The sequence below is a fragment of the Ahaetulla prasina genome, chromosome 1 (assembly GCF_028640845.1).
Source record: "Ahaetulla prasina isolate Xishuangbanna chromosome 1, ASM2864084v1, whole genome shotgun sequence".
Taxonomy (NCBI): domain Eukaryota; kingdom Metazoa; phylum Chordata; class Lepidosauria; order Squamata; family Colubridae; genus Ahaetulla; species Ahaetulla prasina.
The window spans coordinates 275,034,330-275,053,582 of record NC_080539.1 but is presented as its reverse complement, the minus strand read 5'-3'; the positions used below and the strand labels follow the sequence as shown (position 1 = coordinate 275,053,582).

At 45.0% G+C, this 19,253-nt stretch overlaps 1 protein-coding gene across 1 annotated transcript; it reads right to left on the bottom strand.

The window, feature by feature from the left end:
- Positions 1 to 2,476: 2,476 nt before the first annotated feature.
- On the bottom strand, positions 2,477 to 6,401 carry RASSF10 (Ras association domain family member 10). Its single transcript, XM_058160180.1, has one exon. The coding sequence runs from the start codon at positions 5,813 to 5,815 to the stop codon at positions 4,310 to 4,312; it is 1,506 nt and encodes a 501-aa protein (XP_058016163.1). The 5' UTR covers positions 5,816 to 6,401; the 3' UTR covers positions 2,477 to 4,309.
- Positions 6,402 to 19,253: the final 12,852 nt, after the last annotated feature.

Below are 19,253 nucleotides of genomic sequence, written 5' to 3'. Positions count from 1 at the left end.
GCCTTTTCAAAAACCTAGTTCAATGAATGCACAACCTTTCTAACCATACATATGGGGTATGGAGCATTGAAACCAACATCCCCAGAACCCGCCATGTACAAACTGCGTATTTGATTTTGTTTATTTGAAAGCAGATCGTGCTAAGTGTAAGAAAATATCTAAAATCAGGCTTAAAATTCTCAGCAGAAACATATTGCGCTGGGGAGGAGATCTCAAGCACTTCACCCATATCACTTTCAAAAGTCATTCAGCCCTGGTAAATACATTATTTGCAAGCTCTATAAAATTGTAGAGCTACTTTAATGAATCCAAACAATCTCTAATGGAACATTATTAGATTAATGTGTTGATGAAACAGCATGAAATCGTTTTGTAACATTTAGTTAGCTGGGTGCCGTGAAGTCTGGCTTGACCATTGGCAGCCTTATGTAGAGGTGTCCATTATCTCAACCTGTCCCTAGTGACCACCTGTAGCTCTTTCAAGTGCTTATCAACTTTCTTACCCACCCTTTTTACTTCTCTTAGCCTTTCCAGATACCTTTAGTGCATCATCCCACTCACATCCCATGCTCAAAATATGCACGTTTATTTGCTGATCATGAGTTCTTAAGCCTTGATTACATCCAACTAACAGGTTGTCTTTGCATAGTTGATCCTGTTCCTTAGATTGATTTTATATTCTCTTGTTTTCTAGATTAAGTCTTAAGGGCAACACCTACTTGCTTTAATTTTAATTTAACCTATGTACCTCACACCAACCTGTCTCTACCATAATCCGTACTTGGAAGTGTCCTTGTGCCTGTGTTCAATAGTTTGTGTACTAGACCTGATTCCAGTATTGTGTATCTGGTGATGTCCATGTGTTCATGTGGTTTAAAGCAACTACACATAAACCTCAACTGTGTGACCAGTCACTTAGCAACCATTTGACGTTACAACAACCCCTCCCCAAAACAGAACTTTCCGAAGTTCCAAGAGCTGCCCACCCCACCCAACTACGGACATGTGACTTATATTTTGGGTGCAAATGGCCTGGATTTATAGTTGTTTGCAGCATCCCATGATCATGCAAATGAAGAATGTTCTGCCCCAAACTTTATTAACCCTATCTCCTAAATTGTACGGTGTTCTCTCAGTCAAAAGTTTCCCAATAGTTTTTAAGATTCTGCCATTTCTCCAACTTTTGCATTGCAGTCATCTTTTATTAGTACGTCTTTTATGGGTGCTGCATTTAGCCCCTTTCGGTTTTGCTGTAAAATTTTTCTGTCATCTTCCATTGCCTCTATAGTAAGGGCATATACTTGTATAGCACTGATGCTAATGGGATATTCACTCATTCCAATTCGTAATTTACATCAAGGCCTACTTAATTGGTATATAAATGACAGATCAATCCTCTGTGAAAAATACGTCTTTTTTATTCCATAAATAATCCAGTGTTATTGCAAATGAGATTTTGAGTCACCATTTTCTTAAATCTGTGTTCTTTAAACAGTAGGAATAGCTTCTCACCACCAGGTTCAGTATAGAAAATATACAGTACATTGTTAGCAAATGTTCAGGACCAAAGGATGATTAACATTGCATACATGTAAAACTGTTATCTGGCAGTAACAACCAGTTTATTTCTGAAACAGGAATGTATAGGATCAGACTGTCACTTAAGTAAAATAACAAACTAAATGTTAAATTTTGACTAGAAAAGCTAATATCGCTAACTTAAAGTACTTTCTTGAAGCGCATCTTGGTCAGTGCAGTGTCTTTGCACTTTTTTCTTCCTGATTTGAAATAAAAGATTCTTCCCTCCCTCCCCAAATACTGGTTGCTTTTAGCTGAAGCTTGTATTGCATAAATCACCTTGCCCCCATTCAGGGAATTTCTCCCAGATAACGTGATTCATTTAATAACTGGCCTGTATTCTACCATTTTGTATTCATTTTTTAATAACTGACCCAAAAGACATAGAAGAAAATAGCAGTGCAATTATGCAATAGATGAAAGTAAGATTTTGCTTGAAAAAGGCAAATTGATAAGATACTGATAGTACCCTCTCATCTCTTACCAAGACTGATCACTACGGACTTATTTGCTGTACTATATGCAGCCAATCTTCTTCATTTCCACAAGGAGCTCAATATACAATGAAATCCCATTAAATTTACTTTTAACTAAAATTGGTAGAATCTGATTCTGGTCCTCTTTTACAATGCTCTCAATACACACTTTTAAAAGCAGAACGGAAAAACAATTTATGCCAAATTTCTTCTCATGCTCAGCTGAACTAAAACTGCCCTACAAGGAAGTTCACAAGGAAGGTAATCTGAAAAACAAAGCAACAAAAATAGCATGTGCCACTTTTAACTTCCAGTGATTTAGTTTTGCTTAGATGTAAATCCATAGTATGAATTTACAAGGCCATTTCTTCAGTCAGATTCTTTTAGGGTCTGAGACAAAATCATGACTGTTAAAAAAAAAATTATAAAAGATTGTAATAGCCCCGCTAGCCTTGAGATGGTGTTGAGTGTGTGTGTGTGCGCGCACAAGAAAGGGTTAATTTGTTCTTGTTTCTTCACATTCCTTCTGCCTCCATCATTCCCACCAGTGAAATTCATTCCATTCATTATCAAATTTGACATTTTAAAACAGGGTAGGAGTTAAAATGGTCTTTAAGCCTTATTTCCTTTTGAAAGTTTAATAAAATATATAGACCTATCAATTTGGGAGATGTTGCCCTTTAGACTAGTCTTCTAGCCACCAAAACTTTGCTCAAAACTAGCAACAAACAAGGCACCTCAGCTGGCTTTGTAGAATGGCTCTCACCCAATGCTGACTTTAGCATAATTAGACAAATTCAATCTTATTCGTAACACACGGCATACTGCTTCTATAAATCTGCAAATCAAGCATACTAGAAGCATTAAAGCACATGTCACTTTTAAAGTTTCAGTGCAATCTAATTACAATGTAAAGTCTCACTCAACCAGCATTCCGTCATGCAGGTTTACACTGTTAATGTGTTGTGAGCAAATTAACTCAGGTCTCCTGCATTTCATTCCTCATTTTCTAAGGAACACAACCGAACAAGCAGTAACTGCTATGATTCCTATTTACTTCCTATGATTCATTGTTGGCATTTAAATAACCCTGCCCACCTCCCCACAAAAACCTGGATTATTCCCATGAACACCTGTGCATAAGAGATTTTTTTGCATCGGAGACATAAATTTGTTACTTAAGACATTTTTTGGCATCTATTCCAAACACGCTGACAGCAGGCATTCCTGAGCACAAGTTTTTAATCATCCCAATTCCTGCTACTGTGTCTTCCATCTATGTTTCATTTTGATCAGAGGCTCAAATTACTGTAATTCTTTCAGAGCAAATTACAGCTATGTTTTATCAGACAGATGTCTTTATAGTGGGAAAGAACCAAGGAATTAGAAAATTCCTGAATTAGAAAGCAAATTAACAAATAACACTTCTAAAGCAGGGGTCTCCAACCTTGGTCCCTTTAAGACTTGTGGACTTCAGCTTCAGCAAAGCTGGCTGAGGAACTCTGGGAGTTGAAGTCCACAAGTCTTAAAGGGACCAAGATTGGAGACCCCTGTTCTAAAGCACACTGTCTTGTATTTGCAATTATGAATGTAAGGGTTAAAAAGCCATTCAAAAATAAATATCTCAGATGTAAAAGAACAAAAAAATGAAAAGTAAATTTCAGAGATTTGCCAACAATCCTTTTTTTTTAAACTTGCAGTTAAAAGAGTGAGAAAGCAAGAGCAAAATCTCCCATTCTTGACTAGTTTCAGCAAGTTTCAGTGTCAAACCCTCAGTGTAGATGGTGGGTGCTTTGTTTTATATACACAATATCATATACTTCCCCCAACAGTATTTCCTCAGAGAATTAAATATTAAAAACGGCAGCTTTTCTTCATTTGAAAAGTTTGAAATAAACAAAACAAGGAATACCTTTTTAAAAAAATTATGGAGAAAACTAGCTTGTTTGTACAAATATATATATATATTTTCCAGGATTTAATGATTTGAACAGAAATGGCCTGCTAATGAACCACCATCATGGTCCCGGTGACCGACCCAGATCGGATCCTGCATTATTACAATGTGTTGCAACGCACGTGTGATCAGAAACGGGAGGAAAAGCAGGAATTCTTAATCCAAACATTTTGCGCCAATGGAAATTTGTGCACTGAAGGTCCAAAAAAAAAAAAGGGCGGGGGGACACAACTTTGCAGTCCCTGAGATGAAGTGAAGAAAAAAGACCGGGAGGGGAGAGAGAGGCGGGAGGAAGCTGCTACACGAGGGATTCGCACACGGGCACCGAGTCCGAGTCCTGACTGTGCATAGAGCTCAAGCCCGTGTCGGAATCCTCGTCTTCACGGTCCTCGCGGTCTTTGCTCAAACTCCGGGCGGCTTCCTCACCCCAATCTCCCGAGGTGATCGGGATCGAGGCGGGCAGCTCGTCGCCCGGGTTGAAAGGGAGGTCCCGTCGCTCGTCCTCGTCCGCCACCGCCGTTTCCTCTCCCTCCTCCTCCTCCTCCTCCCCCTCCACGTGTAAGGACTCCAGGGAATCGAGCAGGCGCTGGAGCTCCCGCTCTTTATCGGCCCAGGCGCGCTGCGTAAATTCCAGGTCCGACTTCACGGCGTCCAAATCCGTGTTGAGGCGCAGCCCGATGTAGAGGCTGGTGCTCAGCTGCGTCTTGACGCGCTCCTGCTCCACGTGGAGCTCGCCGCCGCCGCCGCCGCCGCCGCCGCTCAGCTCGGTAGTGTTGCAGTCCGTCTCGGAGAGGCTGGCGCTGGAGCCCTTGGCGGCCGCCAGTTCTTCCCGGCGCCGCCTCATCCAGCGCTCGTTGAGCTCCTCCTGGATCTCGCCGGCCAAATGCTCGATCAGCTCCTCCTGGCGGCGCCACTGCTCCTGCACCCGAGCCACCTGCTCGCACTTCCACGCGTACTCCTCCAAGTCCTCGCTGCCGGACGACGGCTCCTCTAATTCCCCCGCCGCCGTTGTTGGGGCCGCCCCTGCGGGAGACTTCAGCTCCTGCTCTCCCGCGGGGGGCTCCGGCTCTTCTCCGACCAAGTAAGTGTCCTGCACGTAGTTCACCCCGTGGCGTTTCATGCGGTCGAAATGAATCCTCGCCTCGTAGCGGTCGATCTCCCGGTCTAAGTCGCGGAGCCGCTTGATCTGCTGCCGGATGGTGTGGTCCTGCGAAAGGACCAGATGCACCAGAGTCTCCATCCTTTCGCCCGCCGGGGCTTCCTTGGCCGGCGGCTCTTCGAGCTGCGGCTGCCCCTTCCTCTTGTTGATCTTGGCCAGCTTGCGGAAGGCTTTCCTCACCACGCGCCTCTGCCGTTCCTGGCTCAAAGCCAGGCTAGCCCGGGCTGTAACCCCCAAGCCACGGCATCCCGGGCTGTCCCTGCTGGGCACCACCCTGGCCTCGGCGCTCCTGGGTCCGGTGTTGGGCAAGGACGCCTCGCTGCGCACCAGCACGAAGCGCACGTTCTCCTGCTCGTCGCCCCAGGCCGCCCAGAGCCTCAGGATCTTGGTCTTGTTGGGCAGGATCCTCTCAAAGCCCCGCCACTTCTCCACGATGCAGTAAGACTGCGGGAGCCCCGACAACATCCCCCCGCCGCACTCCTGCAGCGATGCCTGCTGCTGCTGTTGCCGACGTCTGCGCCGCTGCTTGCTCTCCTCCAAAAGGACCCGCACCACATCCGAGCAAGTGGTGCGTTTGGTGAGGCCCGAGATTAACTTCTCCTCTTGGCAAATCCACACCGAGATCTTCTTTTCTGCCGGCTCCATCGGGGCACGGGACCTCGGCGATCGGGAGGGAGGGGGGGGCGCCCGCTGCTAATCGGGGGGATCCCCCATAGGAGCGCTCACCAGAGCCGCGCCGCCCGAGACCCGCCGTGGTGAGGCATGGCTGCGACCCCTTCCTCTGCCCGCCTGCGGGGCACTAAAAAAAAAAAAAAACTACCCCAAAAAAACAACAACCCCGAGCCTAAAATTGCAGCGCTCCCGGGATCTCCCTCTTTCGTCTCTGCTCCTTCGCGCTCGGGGTGGCTGGGTTTTTTTTTTTCCGCCGACGGGATCGCGGAGAAGAACCAACTTCGGAGTCTCAGCTCCGCCTCCTTTAAGTGCGACTGTTGCTTGCGGAGCGCCTTCCTCCCTGGCACCTTCCCTCCTGACACTGCTGTGCCTCCTCGCTCTGCTACCGCGTTTTCTTCTCCTATCACGTGATTTCTCCTCCCCCCACCCCACCCCATGGCGCCCCGCTTTTCCAGCCGCTGTCGGCTTTTGATTCAAGACTATCTTTCTGGTACTTTAAAGAGTAAGAGATTACTGCGTGTTGTAGGTTATATTTGTATCTGTACCGAAGAAAGAAGAAGTTACTTTTTTTTCTCCTTATTTCCCCCCCCCCTTCCTGAGCTCCGAAAACCTTGTTCCCTTCCTGACCTTTTCTTTCCAATCTCTTCCTTTTCCATTTTTTCTTACATTTTATTCTTTGTTCGAACTGGATAAAGTCTTATAAAGAAATACTATTTTTTGGGGTGCTGTATAGAGTTTCATCCCCACCCGCCCACGCACCGGTGTTTTAAAAGGACAGGAGGCACTACACATGGCCAATTTCACACAAGGGGTTAAAAAAGTCCTTGCAATGGTCCTTCCTAATGGGTTTTTTTTTTTGAGCCCCTTGGGAGAAGGTGCTCCTGTCCAATTATTCTCCAACATCCTCTCACCCACCCTTCCCCAAAATAACAAAAATCTGTTGGAAGAGAAGGTTTCAAAGGAAGCAACCAAAATTCAGTCCAAATTTCTTTCAATTGAATAAAATCCCCCACCCTGTAATTAGAAGGAAAAAAAAACCTTTTTGCATGCCAAAGCATTTCGCAGATCATATGCACAGTGAACTGTAAACCTTACTAAGCATTATTAAAATCTGCGGATGCTGCCAGGATTCAAAGGGAAAATTTGCCATGTATTTCGATAGGAGAAGAATGAACAGACAATAAGTCTCTACACTTTTACATATGCCCAGATGGGACGAAACCCGGTTATTCTGAGTAGAGTTCACTTCCTGGCAATTGGATTACTTATGTTTCGTTTCTGGAAAATAAATATGAAAAATGAGCTGTCTTTTCGCCTTGTGTGACAACATTTCTAGTGCATTGAGAATGTTGCTTTTTTTTAATTGTATTTATTTACTTAAAACTTTGCCTGACTAGGTGGCTCAGTGGCTAAAACACTGAGCTTGTCAATCAGAAAGGTCGGTGGCTCGAATCCCTAGTACAGGTCTCCTGCGTGAGCAAGGGATTGGACTAGATGACCTCCAAAGTCCCTTCTTTACTGTGAAATCCAATTAAATTTGTAGAGCCTCCCATTTTGGAGCAAAACGGATCCCAATAAAAAACAATGTATGCAACAATAAAAGGGGAAAAATAAAAAAGCTAGAAACTGAAAGACCAAATGCCACAGCTACACTTCTCTTATGCAACTCCCAATACTTTTTTTCCCTACTGTGAGCACACCAAGTCCCAACCATTGGGGGGAGGGCCAAGTCTTAAGTGCTCTCTGCAGGTTAAGAGGGTCGGGCAGCCTGTGGTATCTCAGGATGGGAGAGTTTTCCATAGAAAGCATGCTTCTGGTGGCTAGCAAGATTGCAGTGTTTAATGCATCCTTCTACCAACCCTATCTACTCTGGTGAGATAGGCAGATTGCCTCAGGGAGAGGCGATCCCACAGATTATGGGGATTTTTTTTCCCATAAAGAAGTTGCTGATTAATAACAGCAAAGTTTCACTGGCATTTAAAATGATCTGGTTTCTCCATCAATTAAAAGTCATGCAAAAGGCAAAAATGAGAATGGGAGGGAAGGGAAGGGAAGGGAAGAAGGCAGGGAGGGAAGCACTGCGTAGCTCATAACTTCTTTTGCTGCCAGATAAATTCTCAGTGTTTGGTGCCCAAAGCAGAGAACATTAAGAGTTAAGCTGGAGATGCGCAAATTACAATGTGCCAAGTTCAAACGGCTTGCATTTAAACAGCAATGGTTTGTGCTGATTTATGAGCTTTTGTAAAACTGATCTGGACTAAGGATGAAATCGGGCAGATGTGCTTCCTTCAGAAATGGACAGGTGCATCATTTCAAAAGACTGAAATCTCTCAAATCTACAAAATGTCAGTCTTACTGAAGCAAAGAAATACATTTCTTGGGTCTGCTTCTGTTCTTCAAAATCCTCATTTAGAGTGGTTTAGCTCTCTAGGATTGAGGGAGCAGATGTGCAAACAAACACTGATTAAAGCATTCTGTAACAGCCAGATACATGTTTATGGGTTTAAAATACCCATATACTGTCTTTCAAAACAAAGCTTTCCCACGGGGCAGCTTACAAAACATGTTCTAAAATAAAAATTAAATCTAGGCAAAACGATCCAATTTAGAAACATATTTTTAAAATGACAGCAGCTATAGCCCTTGATATGGGGATATAGCCGAAGCAGGCCGTTTAAATCAAGATGAAGCAAAAGGGATTTCTTTGGTGAGATAGTTCCAGAAATGTTGGTTCATCATTGAAAAGAACATGATGGATATTGATGGTGGACCTACAAGCCCATTCTCACAATCTTGAGCAGATTCATAAGGGGACATTCACACTTTCAAATAATCAGGTCCAAAATTTTAGAGCATCTTCTCAATGTGAAATATTAATTGTACAGATAGTCCTTGACTTACAGTGGTTCATTTAGTGAGCATTCAAAGTTACAATGGCACTAAAAAAAAGTTACTTATGATCATTTTTCACACTTACGACTGTTGCCACATCCCCATGGTTACATGATTTACATTCGGATGCTTGACAACTGATTGACATTTATGACGGTTGCAAGTGATGTGATCCCCTTTTGTAACTTTCTGACAAGCAAAGACAATGGGGAAACCAGATTAATTTAACAACTGTGTTATTAATTTAAGAACTGAAGTGATTAACAAATGTAGCGAGAACAGTCGTAACATGGAGCAAAAGTCACTTAGCAAATTTCTCATTTAGCAACATAAATTTTGGGCTCAATTGTGGTTGTAAGTTGAGGACTAGCTGTCATTCTCTCTGGCTTTTACTTGGAGGAAACTTAAACCCTGAAGCAGAGCTGGGTTTCAGCCGGTTCGGACCGGTTCAGGCAAACTGGTTAAGATTCTGCGCAGTTTGGCGAACGAGCAAATCCCACCACTGACTGGCTCCGCCCATCCTGCCCTGCCCCACCCTGTCTCGCTTTGCCTGTGGTTAAAGTCATGCCCTTGCCCCACTACTCTCTGGCTAGAGTTGCGCTCGCTCACCCAGACCATGCAGCCCAGCTGATCTCCACACCTCACCCACTCTGCTCACCGTGGCTGCCCACGAAGGTAAGGTGCTCAGGCAAAGCTTGGCCGCCTTTCGGGTCCAGCTTCGGCTTCTGCAGAGCTTCTGGGTGGGAGACCTGAGAGAAAATGCCTCCCTGGGGGCCGCCCATCCACCAGCTGGGCTGAAATGGAAGTGGCATATCCCCTTGTCGTGGGATGGATGCGGGACACAAGGCAGAGTGGAGGTAGAGGTGGCAGCAGCCTAGAGCAGGGGCCGAAAGGTGGCCGAGCCTAGCTGTGTTACCTCTCCCGCACCAAGGATCCTGCAGCTGCCACCTCTTTGCCGGCGCGAAAAGCCTGCAGCTGCTGCTGCCAGCTCAATTCCGGCTGGCAAAGAGGTGGCTGCTGCAGACTTCTTGCGCTGAAAAACACCCACAGCTGGAGGCTTCTTGAGCTGGCAAAGACCGGTGGCTGCAGGTTTCTTGCATCAAAAAAGAGGTGGCGGCTGCAGGCTTCTTGTGCTGAAAAAGGCCGGTGGCTGCTGGCTTCTCAGGCCAAAAAAGAGGCAGCAGCTGCAGGCAAGTGTCTTAGGGCGGATCATGTGCCCAGCTGCAGCAACAAAGGCCAGAAGTAGCCGCCTGCCGTTTCCTGCTGCAAAACCCTTTTTAAAAACCCTGTTGGGCAGCCAGACCCAGAAAGAGATGAGGCGTTGGAGAATCACCATTGCTGTTGCTGCACAAAGATAAGTCTAAGGGTCTGGCCCAGTGGCGGGGTTACTACGGTTCTCCCCGGTTCGGGAGAGCCAGTAGTGGAAATCTTGATATGAGAGCCAACCGGTTTGCTCCTAACGTCAGCTGGACCCTCCTGCTCGCCCCCGCACCATACCTCCCTTTATTCCTTTGTTTTTAGCTCAGCTGTAAGGCACGGCATGGATTGCCATGCCTCAGCTGTTTTTTTACTTAATGCCCTTGCGTGAAATGCAAGTTTGGCACACGTGCGACCAAAGCGAGCATGCATGCAGTGATCGCGCGCAAAGCGTGTGTGCGATGCGAACCAGTGGTAAAACTGATTAGAACCCACCACTGATCTGGCCACCGCTGTTTCAGCCCGCCTGCACCACCCCACCTTGCCATGAGTGACATTGAGTTGGCCATGCCTACTCAGTCACATGACACCCCCAGCCACGCCCACCTGGTCTTTAGGACAAACCGGTTGTTAAATTAGTTGGATCCCACCACTGCCCTGAACCTATGTTCCCTCCTTAGACTGATCAATTTTTTAACTTTTTAGCTTGGACCATGAACAGCATTAGGCATCATTCGATCCGAGTAGGAAGGCCTTCATGTGTGCCCCATTTATTTCTTCTTTGTTGTAATAGCCAAGTTCCTTGCTATTTTCAGATGGAAAGCACATAAAAACTATACCAGTAATCCTAACATACTGTAGGTATCTTAGCAATAGCACTTAGGCTTATATACCCCTTCACAATGCTTTACAGCCCTCTCTAAGCAGTTTACAGAGTCAGCATATGCCCTTCCCCTCAAAAAAAAATCTGGGTCCTCATTTTACCAACCTCGGAAGGGTGGAAATCTGAGTCAACCTTGAGCTGGTCAGAATCGAACTGCTGGCAGTTGGCAGTCAGCAGAATTAACCTACAGTACTGCCTTCTAACCACTTTGCCACCACGGCTCTTAACACCAAAAAATAAAAAATAAAAATCCTCTTCTAAATAAGAAGAAAAAGGATAAAAATCCAGATCCAGTTTTATCTAGATGCATGTTGGGCCTGATGAGTCACTTTGAGGCCTTTATCTCCTCTCCTCTGCCAAAGTTAAGTGCAGCATCCGCTAAAAGGGACTGCCCATCCCTACTGAAACCATTCTCTCAGATCAGCATGTTAGAAGGGGTGTACATGAAGCCGCTTCTGCCAAGTGGCTCCTTTCGCCTCCTCTGCAGTCTTAAGATAATAACCTCCCAGGAGAAGATTCCTAAATGCTTAAACAAGCTCTTCACTATGAACACCTCCCTATTATCAAGCATCTCTCTGATCCCAATATTTTCACTTGGAGTGATGTCAATCCCCTGTCACAAGCTACATCAGATCCGTGCTATGCCGTGTGCCGTCGGTGCCAGCATAAGCAAGCTGTTGTGGTGGCCTGATAAAGTATAATGAGACTTACAGTGCTGGGGCTGGGGGAGCTTGCCAGGGAAGCATGTTAGATGGGTTAATTAAGTGTGCTTAGCGATGTACCAACCACATTAAATGCTTCAGGCTGTCTGCAGGCTTAGGCATATTTTATTGGTGTTTTTTTTTTTAACTTAGAAAGAATGTTCAAAAGTATCATACACTCGTATGTTTATGTATAGAGAAGTAAAAAAACGGTAGAAAATGAAGATCAGGTTTGGGGGGGTGGGGTTAGGGCTACGTGAAACCATTCCTGCCACAGATAGCCACCCGATTTGGGGTTCAAGCACCCCTGCTATCTGCCTTCTGAAGAGGAAGAGAGCTTTCTCATCTAGGTTTCCCACTTACATAAAATGTTGAGCAATACCACGTTGGCCCTGGTTTTCAGTCTTGTGAAACTTCATTCTAAGAAATTAGGGATTTGGGGTGGAAGGAGGAGGCTCAATACAAATGTTAAGCTGCAAACAAAAACAACCATTTTCTTTCTAAAAACAGTCTGGTGAGAAGGACATGCCTCAGCCAGGCTTGGAATTTCACAAATAAATATTTTTGGATGTGCTTCTGCCAAACCAGTAGGATTAGAATGCTGGATCATGACTAAGAAGACCAAGGTCGAAATGGACACTTGGTCATTAAGCTTCCCAAGTCATGCTCTGCCAGACATTATCTCTCAACCAGACCTACCTTGGGAGGGGTTATTGTGATGATAAAAGTTGGGGAAGGGGAACTTGTATGTATGCTAACTTCAGGTCCTAGAAGGAAGGTGTATATAAATATTGTAAATTCATACTTTTGCAGCATTTTCAGCATGCCCATTATGAAAAGAAAATGATTTGCTTGTTTTATAGTTCTGCAAAAGAAATGCTGCTGCTATCACTTGTCTTCCAAGAAATTCCCACTTACCGGTATATGGTGGATGATAACTTATTAAAGAATTAGTGAAAGAAGTAAAGTTCTGGCTGTAAAATGAATGAATGAATGGATGGATGAATGAATGATTCATCTAGCTTGTTTTAGCAAGAATATAATAGAACATGAGCCAAGAAGGGATAAATTCAAGGAAGCCTTTGCAGAAGAAATAGGTTTTTAGGAAGGACTTGAAAAGTGAAAGATATGAGATTGCCCAATTATTAATTATACATGATTTATTTAATATAGGTTTGATGTTAACTGCAGCTGCCTGAGTTTATGGAATCTGATAAGCTTTTTATCAGAATTTGTAGATCACACAAGGGATTAATCCAAAGTATTTTATTTATTCATAAAATGTATGTAGCTGCCCAGAAAAAGTGCATAGATATGTCGCAGTGAATTCTATCAACTCAGCCAAAGGTTTTCTATGCTGTAATTATTAAACATGGAATTGGGCCTGGTATCTCTTTGCGTGATCAGCATAGCACTCTGTTGAAATCATACACATTATAGCTGAGTCATCTGAACTTCATATCCTAAAAACAAAGCTAGTCATAATGTTATCGCAAAGAAATATTGAAGTTTTTTTCTGCCTGTTTTGCAATAGTTACAGCTAAAGCACGTTATTGTTGCATTAATCAGATAGTTGGTGTGAAAATTGAAGTGATCAATTAATTAGAAGAATATTTCCCTCCTTTTGCTTTAAGAAGAATAATACAGATCCATAGCCACTCCATACCCCCATACACCCCACATCCTTATCTAACACTCCTGGGCCATCTCTTGTTTTTTTCTTTTCTTTTCTTTTCTTTTCTTTTTTGAGTTTTCCTTTCATCAAAGGTAAATGATGGTCCCACAACTCAGGAGTGGAAATCGGTTAATTTCCAAACCATGTCTTTATAAGCATTTTTCCAAGTAGCTTTTCTGATTCCCATAGGCTTTTCAAAATGTCTTCTTATTTATTTATTTATTAAATTTTTATACCGCCCTTCTCCCGAGGGACTCAGGGCGGTGTACAGCCAAAAGATAAAAAATATAAAAAATATACAATTAAAACAACAATTTAAAACCGAGCAAATTAGAAAAAATGGCCAATATTAAAAATTTAAAATTTAAAATTCCAAACCCTAAAATGATGATAAAACCCCAGTTGAAAATTTAAAAATATTAGGCCAGTCCCGCTTGAATAAATAAGTGTGTTTTCAGCTCACGGCGAAAGGTCCGAAGATCAGGCACTTGACGTAATCCAGGGGGAAGTTCGTTCCAGAGCGTAGGAGCTCCCACCGAGAAGGCCCTGCCCCTGGGGGCCGCCAGCCGACATTGTTTGGCGGACGGCACCCTGAGAAGACCCTCTCTGTGTGAGCGTACGGGTCGGTGGGAGGCATAAGGTAACAGCAGGCAGTCCCGTAAGTACCCGGGTCCTAAGCCATGGAGCGCTTTGAAGGTGGTGACCAGGATCTTAAAGCGCACCCGAAAGACTACAGGAAGCCAGTGCAAGCCGCGCAGGATTGGTGTTACATGGGAGCAACTCGTTGCTCCCACTATTACCCGCGCAGCTGCATTCTGGACTAGCTGCAGCCTCCGGGTGCACTTCAAGGGCAGCCCCATGTAGAGAGCATTGCAATAATCCAAACGGGAAGTGACAAGAGCGTGAGTGACCGTGCATAAGGCATCCCGGTCAAGGAAGGGGCGCAACTGGCGGACCAAGCGTACTTGGTAAAAAGCCCTCCTGGAGACGGCTGCCAAATGATCGTCAAACGACAGCCGCCCATCCAGGAGGACGCCCAGGTTGCGCACCCTTTCCATTGGGGCCAATAACTCGCCCCCGACAGCCAGCCGCGGCTGCAGCTGGCTGTACCGGGGTGCCGGCATCCACAGCCACTCCGTCTTGGAGGGATTGAGCTTGAGTCTGTTTCTCCCCATCCAGACCCGTACGGTTTCCAGACACCGGGACAGCACTTCGACAGCTTCGTTGGGGTGATCCGGGGTGGAAAAGTACAGCTGCGTATCATCAGCGTACAGGTGGTAACTCACCCCGAAACCACTGATGACCTCACCCAACGGCTTCATGTAGATGTTGAACAGGAGAGGCGATAGAATCAACCCCTGCGGCACCCCACAAGTGAGGCGCCTCGCGGTCGATCTCTGCCCCCCTGTCAACACCGTCTGCGACCGGTCGGAGAGATAGGAGGAGAACCACCGATAAACGGTGCGTCCACGTCCCTCCTGACGAAGGAGGGAACGGACCACCCGAAACAGGGCGGCCGGGCGGTTATCTGCCAATGCAGTGAGGGTGGAAACGTAAGAACGTTTCGCCTCCCTCATTGCCACTAAATAGGTCTTAGTAAAAGACTTCACTAGTGTCCGATCAGCCTCGGAACGACTAGACCTCCAGGTGCTCTCTAGGCGTCTTCTCCGGCGTTTCATCTCCCTCAGCTCCTCAGAGAACCAAGGAGCCAATTGAGATCTACGCCGGGTCAGAGGCCGCAAAGGCACGACACGGTCCAAAGCCCCAGCCGCGGCCCGTTCCCAGGCCACGACTAGTTCTTCAGTCGTGCCGTGGGCAAGATCCTCAGGGAACGGCCCAAGCTCTGTCTGGAACCTCTCAGGGTCCATCAGGCGCCTGGGACGGAACCAACGCATTGGCTCCATCTCCCTGCGATGGTAAGCGGTGGTCCAAAAGTCCAGGCGAAGGAGAAAATGATCTGACCATGACACTGGTTCTGTCACTAAATCTCCTACTTCCAGATCATTAAACCACTGTCCAGAGATAAAAATCATGTCTAGTGTGCCTCCCCCGGTGTGTGTGGGGCCATCAATTACTTGAATCAGGTCCAAGGCTGTCATGGAAGCCTGGAACTCCTGGACCACCGTTGATAACAAGCCGGCCGATGGCAAGTTGAAATCCCCCATGACTAAAAGTCTGGGAATCTCAACCACCACCCCGGCAAGCACCTCTAGTAGCTCAGGCAGGGTTGTAGTCACGCAGCAAGGAGCCAGGTACGCGATCAACAAGCCCATCTGATTCCTATGGCCCCACTTCACAAGGAGGGATTCACAACCAGCTATCTGAGGCACAGTGGACTCCCTCGGTTCTAGACTTTCTTTAATCACAACCGCCACCCCCCCACCCCTACCTTGGGCCCTCGGCTGATGGAATGCGCGGAAACCTGGAGGGCACAGTTCAACCAGGGGTACACCCCCCCTCTGTGCCCAACCAAGTCTCCGTAATGCCCATAAAGTCCGCGGACTCCCTCTGAATAAGGTCACAGATCAAGGGAGCCTTATTAGCCACGGACCGGGCATTGCATAACATCAGTCGAAGACCCAGGCTCTGAGGATCCTGACCATCCGGGGAACGAGTAAGGACTGAGGGGCCGGAGCACGTGATCGCTTGTAGACATCGACCACGTGCTCCCACGGCCCCTTGCCTTCGCCATATCTGCCTCTCCCACTTACCGTACAGATGGAATAACACTCTACGCTCGGAACATCCCCTTCCCCCCCTGTCTTCGGACCAGATAAAGTGCTGCCGTGAGCTGGCGCTGGGACTGGACATACCCTCCCCAACGGGCTTCTCCCCCTACCCGTCACACCCCTCCCCCCCTTTAAAAACCCCTTATTAAAAAACCTATTAAGAAACCCCCAAAGATTCTTCTTCAGACTTCATTTGCAGCATTCTTCGGAACCTAGCTAGGATTCACCAGCTATTTTATTGTCAAATCCCTTTGCAAGCAGGACTCCATTTTACTCTAAGCAATAGCAATAGCAATAGCACTTAGACTTATAAACCGCTTCACAATGCTTTACAGCCCTCTCTAAGTGGTTTACAGAGTCAGCATATTGCCCCCAACAATCTGGGTCCTCATTTTACCAACCTCAGAAGGATGGAAGCCTGAGTCAACCTTGAGATGATCAGGATCAAACTCCTGGCAGTGAATAGAGTTAGCCTGCCATACTGCATTCTAAACACTGTGTCACCACTAATTCTCATAAGGCAGCGGTTCTCAACCTGTGGGTCAGGACCCCTTTGGGGGTCGAATGACAATTTGCCAGGGGTCGCCTAAGACCATCGAAAATATGGGAAGTATACTTGCGAGTCAAAGAATCGCGCTCCAATGGTTGACTCCACAAGCCAGCTGCAGGATCTTCAAATCGCTAGCCGAATTCGGCTTCAGGCGCGATCAATTAAAAAAGAGAGAAATCTTTGCTTTGATGTCTCCCTCTCAAGCCAGCTGAAATCACTCCCAATTGCTAGCCTAATCTGGCTTCAGGTGCGATAAACTTAATAGGGGAGGAGTCTCCGCTTTAATGCCTCCGTCCTCAAGGCAATCGCAAGCAGTTCAGATTGCTAGTCAATACAGCTTCAGGCGCGATAAATTCAAAACAAAAATAATTTTATGGTTGGGGTCGCCACATCGTGGGGAATTGTATTAAAGGGGTCGCAGCACTATAAAGGTTGAGAACCACTGTCATAAGGGATGTTAGTTATGGGCATCTCCTTCCAATATGTGTGGCTACACTCCAGCCCACTTTTATACCCTGTTAAGGTTGCAATCACAGATACACTTACCGTACTGTATCCTGGGAATTGTTTTTAGAATTTTAACTAGGCATGCTACATTTCTAGTATGCTACAAGCCATGTTGCAATTTATGAATTAATGAAGAACAAGCACCTGAAGCCCTGTGTTTAATTAATTTCATTAATTGACAGTGGAGAGGGGACTAAATTTATGTTTTGTTAAGTAGAATCCTTCCTGCTTTTTAACTTGAGCCAAGGTGAACAACAGTGGAGTCTAAACATTTGTAGCAGAATTGCTTGGTGTTACTTTTCTGTACAGCAGGCCTGTATTCTTTGTTCTTAACTTTATTTTATGAGGTTTCACAGTTGTTGGTTTTGGAATTGCGAGACAAATACTGGGACTGAGTTAAGATCCATTGAGGCCTTGTAGGCTCGGTTACAAGCTGTTCCTTACCTGTAACTGAGCCTACACATGGATAAGCAGGAGGAGGGAGGTTCTAGTGTGGCCATCTCAGTTTTCACAGAGGCTTTCTTAAAGGTAACCAGGCTATTCTGAACAAAACCCTGCCACTTTTCAGTGGAATATCTGTCAATCTAATCCTTCCATCAGTTGTCATGTCAGAAGCGAAACTGAAACAATGCTGCCCTTGAAACCACAACTTTGAAATAGCTTGAATTTAACATATTCGCAGGTTGTGTATAAATGTCCTTGCTGTTGTTTTTGTTGTTGCAAGATTTGTTGTTGCAAATTGAAGAAATGATAGTGTTGTTAGGTCATAATTTACTTTATTTTTCATTCATTTGTTATCATATACACAGTGGAAATTGATCTTATCTGGATGAATAGCCTGGAAGCCAAAACCCAAAATGAACAGCTGGCTAACTGGGAATGCTATTTACAGTCATGCATGTAGGAGGTTGGATTATTTAAGATTGGAGGAGAGCAAATTTACATGGAAAAAAGAATTATCTGAAAGTCTATCTAGAATGGCTAGAACTGCTTTCATCATCTGCTGATTAGCCTAGTTTAGAGGCTAATTGTGTTATTTTAGAGGGCCAATTTCTTCCGATAGGAACATAGATATTCAGTCATGTCTCACTCCTTTAAAAAAAGCCTCTGAAAAAAAGACTTGTTTTTCCTCTTCATATAGTTGCAGGAAACCTTTTAAAATTTGAAGCTTGGATTAATATTTGAATATCTATCTATCTATCTATCTATCTATCTATCTATCTATCTATCTATCTATCTATCTATCTATCTATCTATCTATCTATCTATCTTTTCTACCTATCTTTTCTACCTATCATCTGACTATCCACTTGACTTTTGAATTGGAGCTAACCCAGGGATGAAATTCAGCAGGTTCTGACAGGTTCTGGAGAACCGATAGTGGAAATTTTGAGTAGTTTGGACAACCGGCAAATACCACCTCTGGCTGGCCCCAGAGTGGGATGGGAATGGAGATTTTGCAATATCTTTCCCCCAGGAGTGGGGAAGGAAAAGGGATTTTGCAGTATTCTTCCCCTGGAGTGAGGAGAGAATGGAGATTTTGCAGTATCCTTCCCCTGCCCCACCCACCAAGCCACACCATGCCAACCAAGCCACGCCCACAGAACCAGTAGTAAAAAAATTGATTTTTACCACTGGGCTAAACAGATAATGCAACGCAACCTTAGACTGATATGTTCGCTTATTCTTATTAATCTTTTTATTTTATCTATGCAATTTGTCAAGGGCAGAGAAAATCCAGAGATTTTCAGAATAAAATTCTGAAATTCAGAATAAGGACCCTAATGTTGAAATTTATCCCAGAAGCATCTAAAGCCATTTTTTTTCCAAATATTAAAGAATGTTCCTAAAACCAGAATTCCAATGTTGGAAAGGGACTAAAGGAGGCATGAAGGAAACATATTATCATCCGAAGGAGCCTGGATTTGTGGATTCTGAATTCTGGTGGTTTGACAAGATGCAGAGCCAAACTCATGGCTCATCTTAAACAATTCTGGAAGGAAGGGGAGGGGAGATTTCTAAGATTGCCCACCATTACTTTTTGATGTAATTGATCAATAAATACATTTTCTGTAGCAAAGGAAATGTTTCAGAAGTAACAGAATAACAGAATCATTTACATTGTAATGATTAGCACATTGTCCGAAGTTATTTCCACTTAGCATAGGTGTCTTAAAAGATTAATCACAGGCTGGCTTTATATGTGATCAGACCCTCCATCCTTGCTCTTCAAATGCCAAGGGCTTTTCACGCTTGTTGCTGATGATGCAACAAGTG

Coding starts and splice junctions, on each gene's coding strand:
- RASSF10 (XM_058160180.1), bottom strand. CDS start 5,815: ATGGAGCCGGCAGAAAAGAAGATCTCGGTGTGGATTTGCCAAGAGGAG.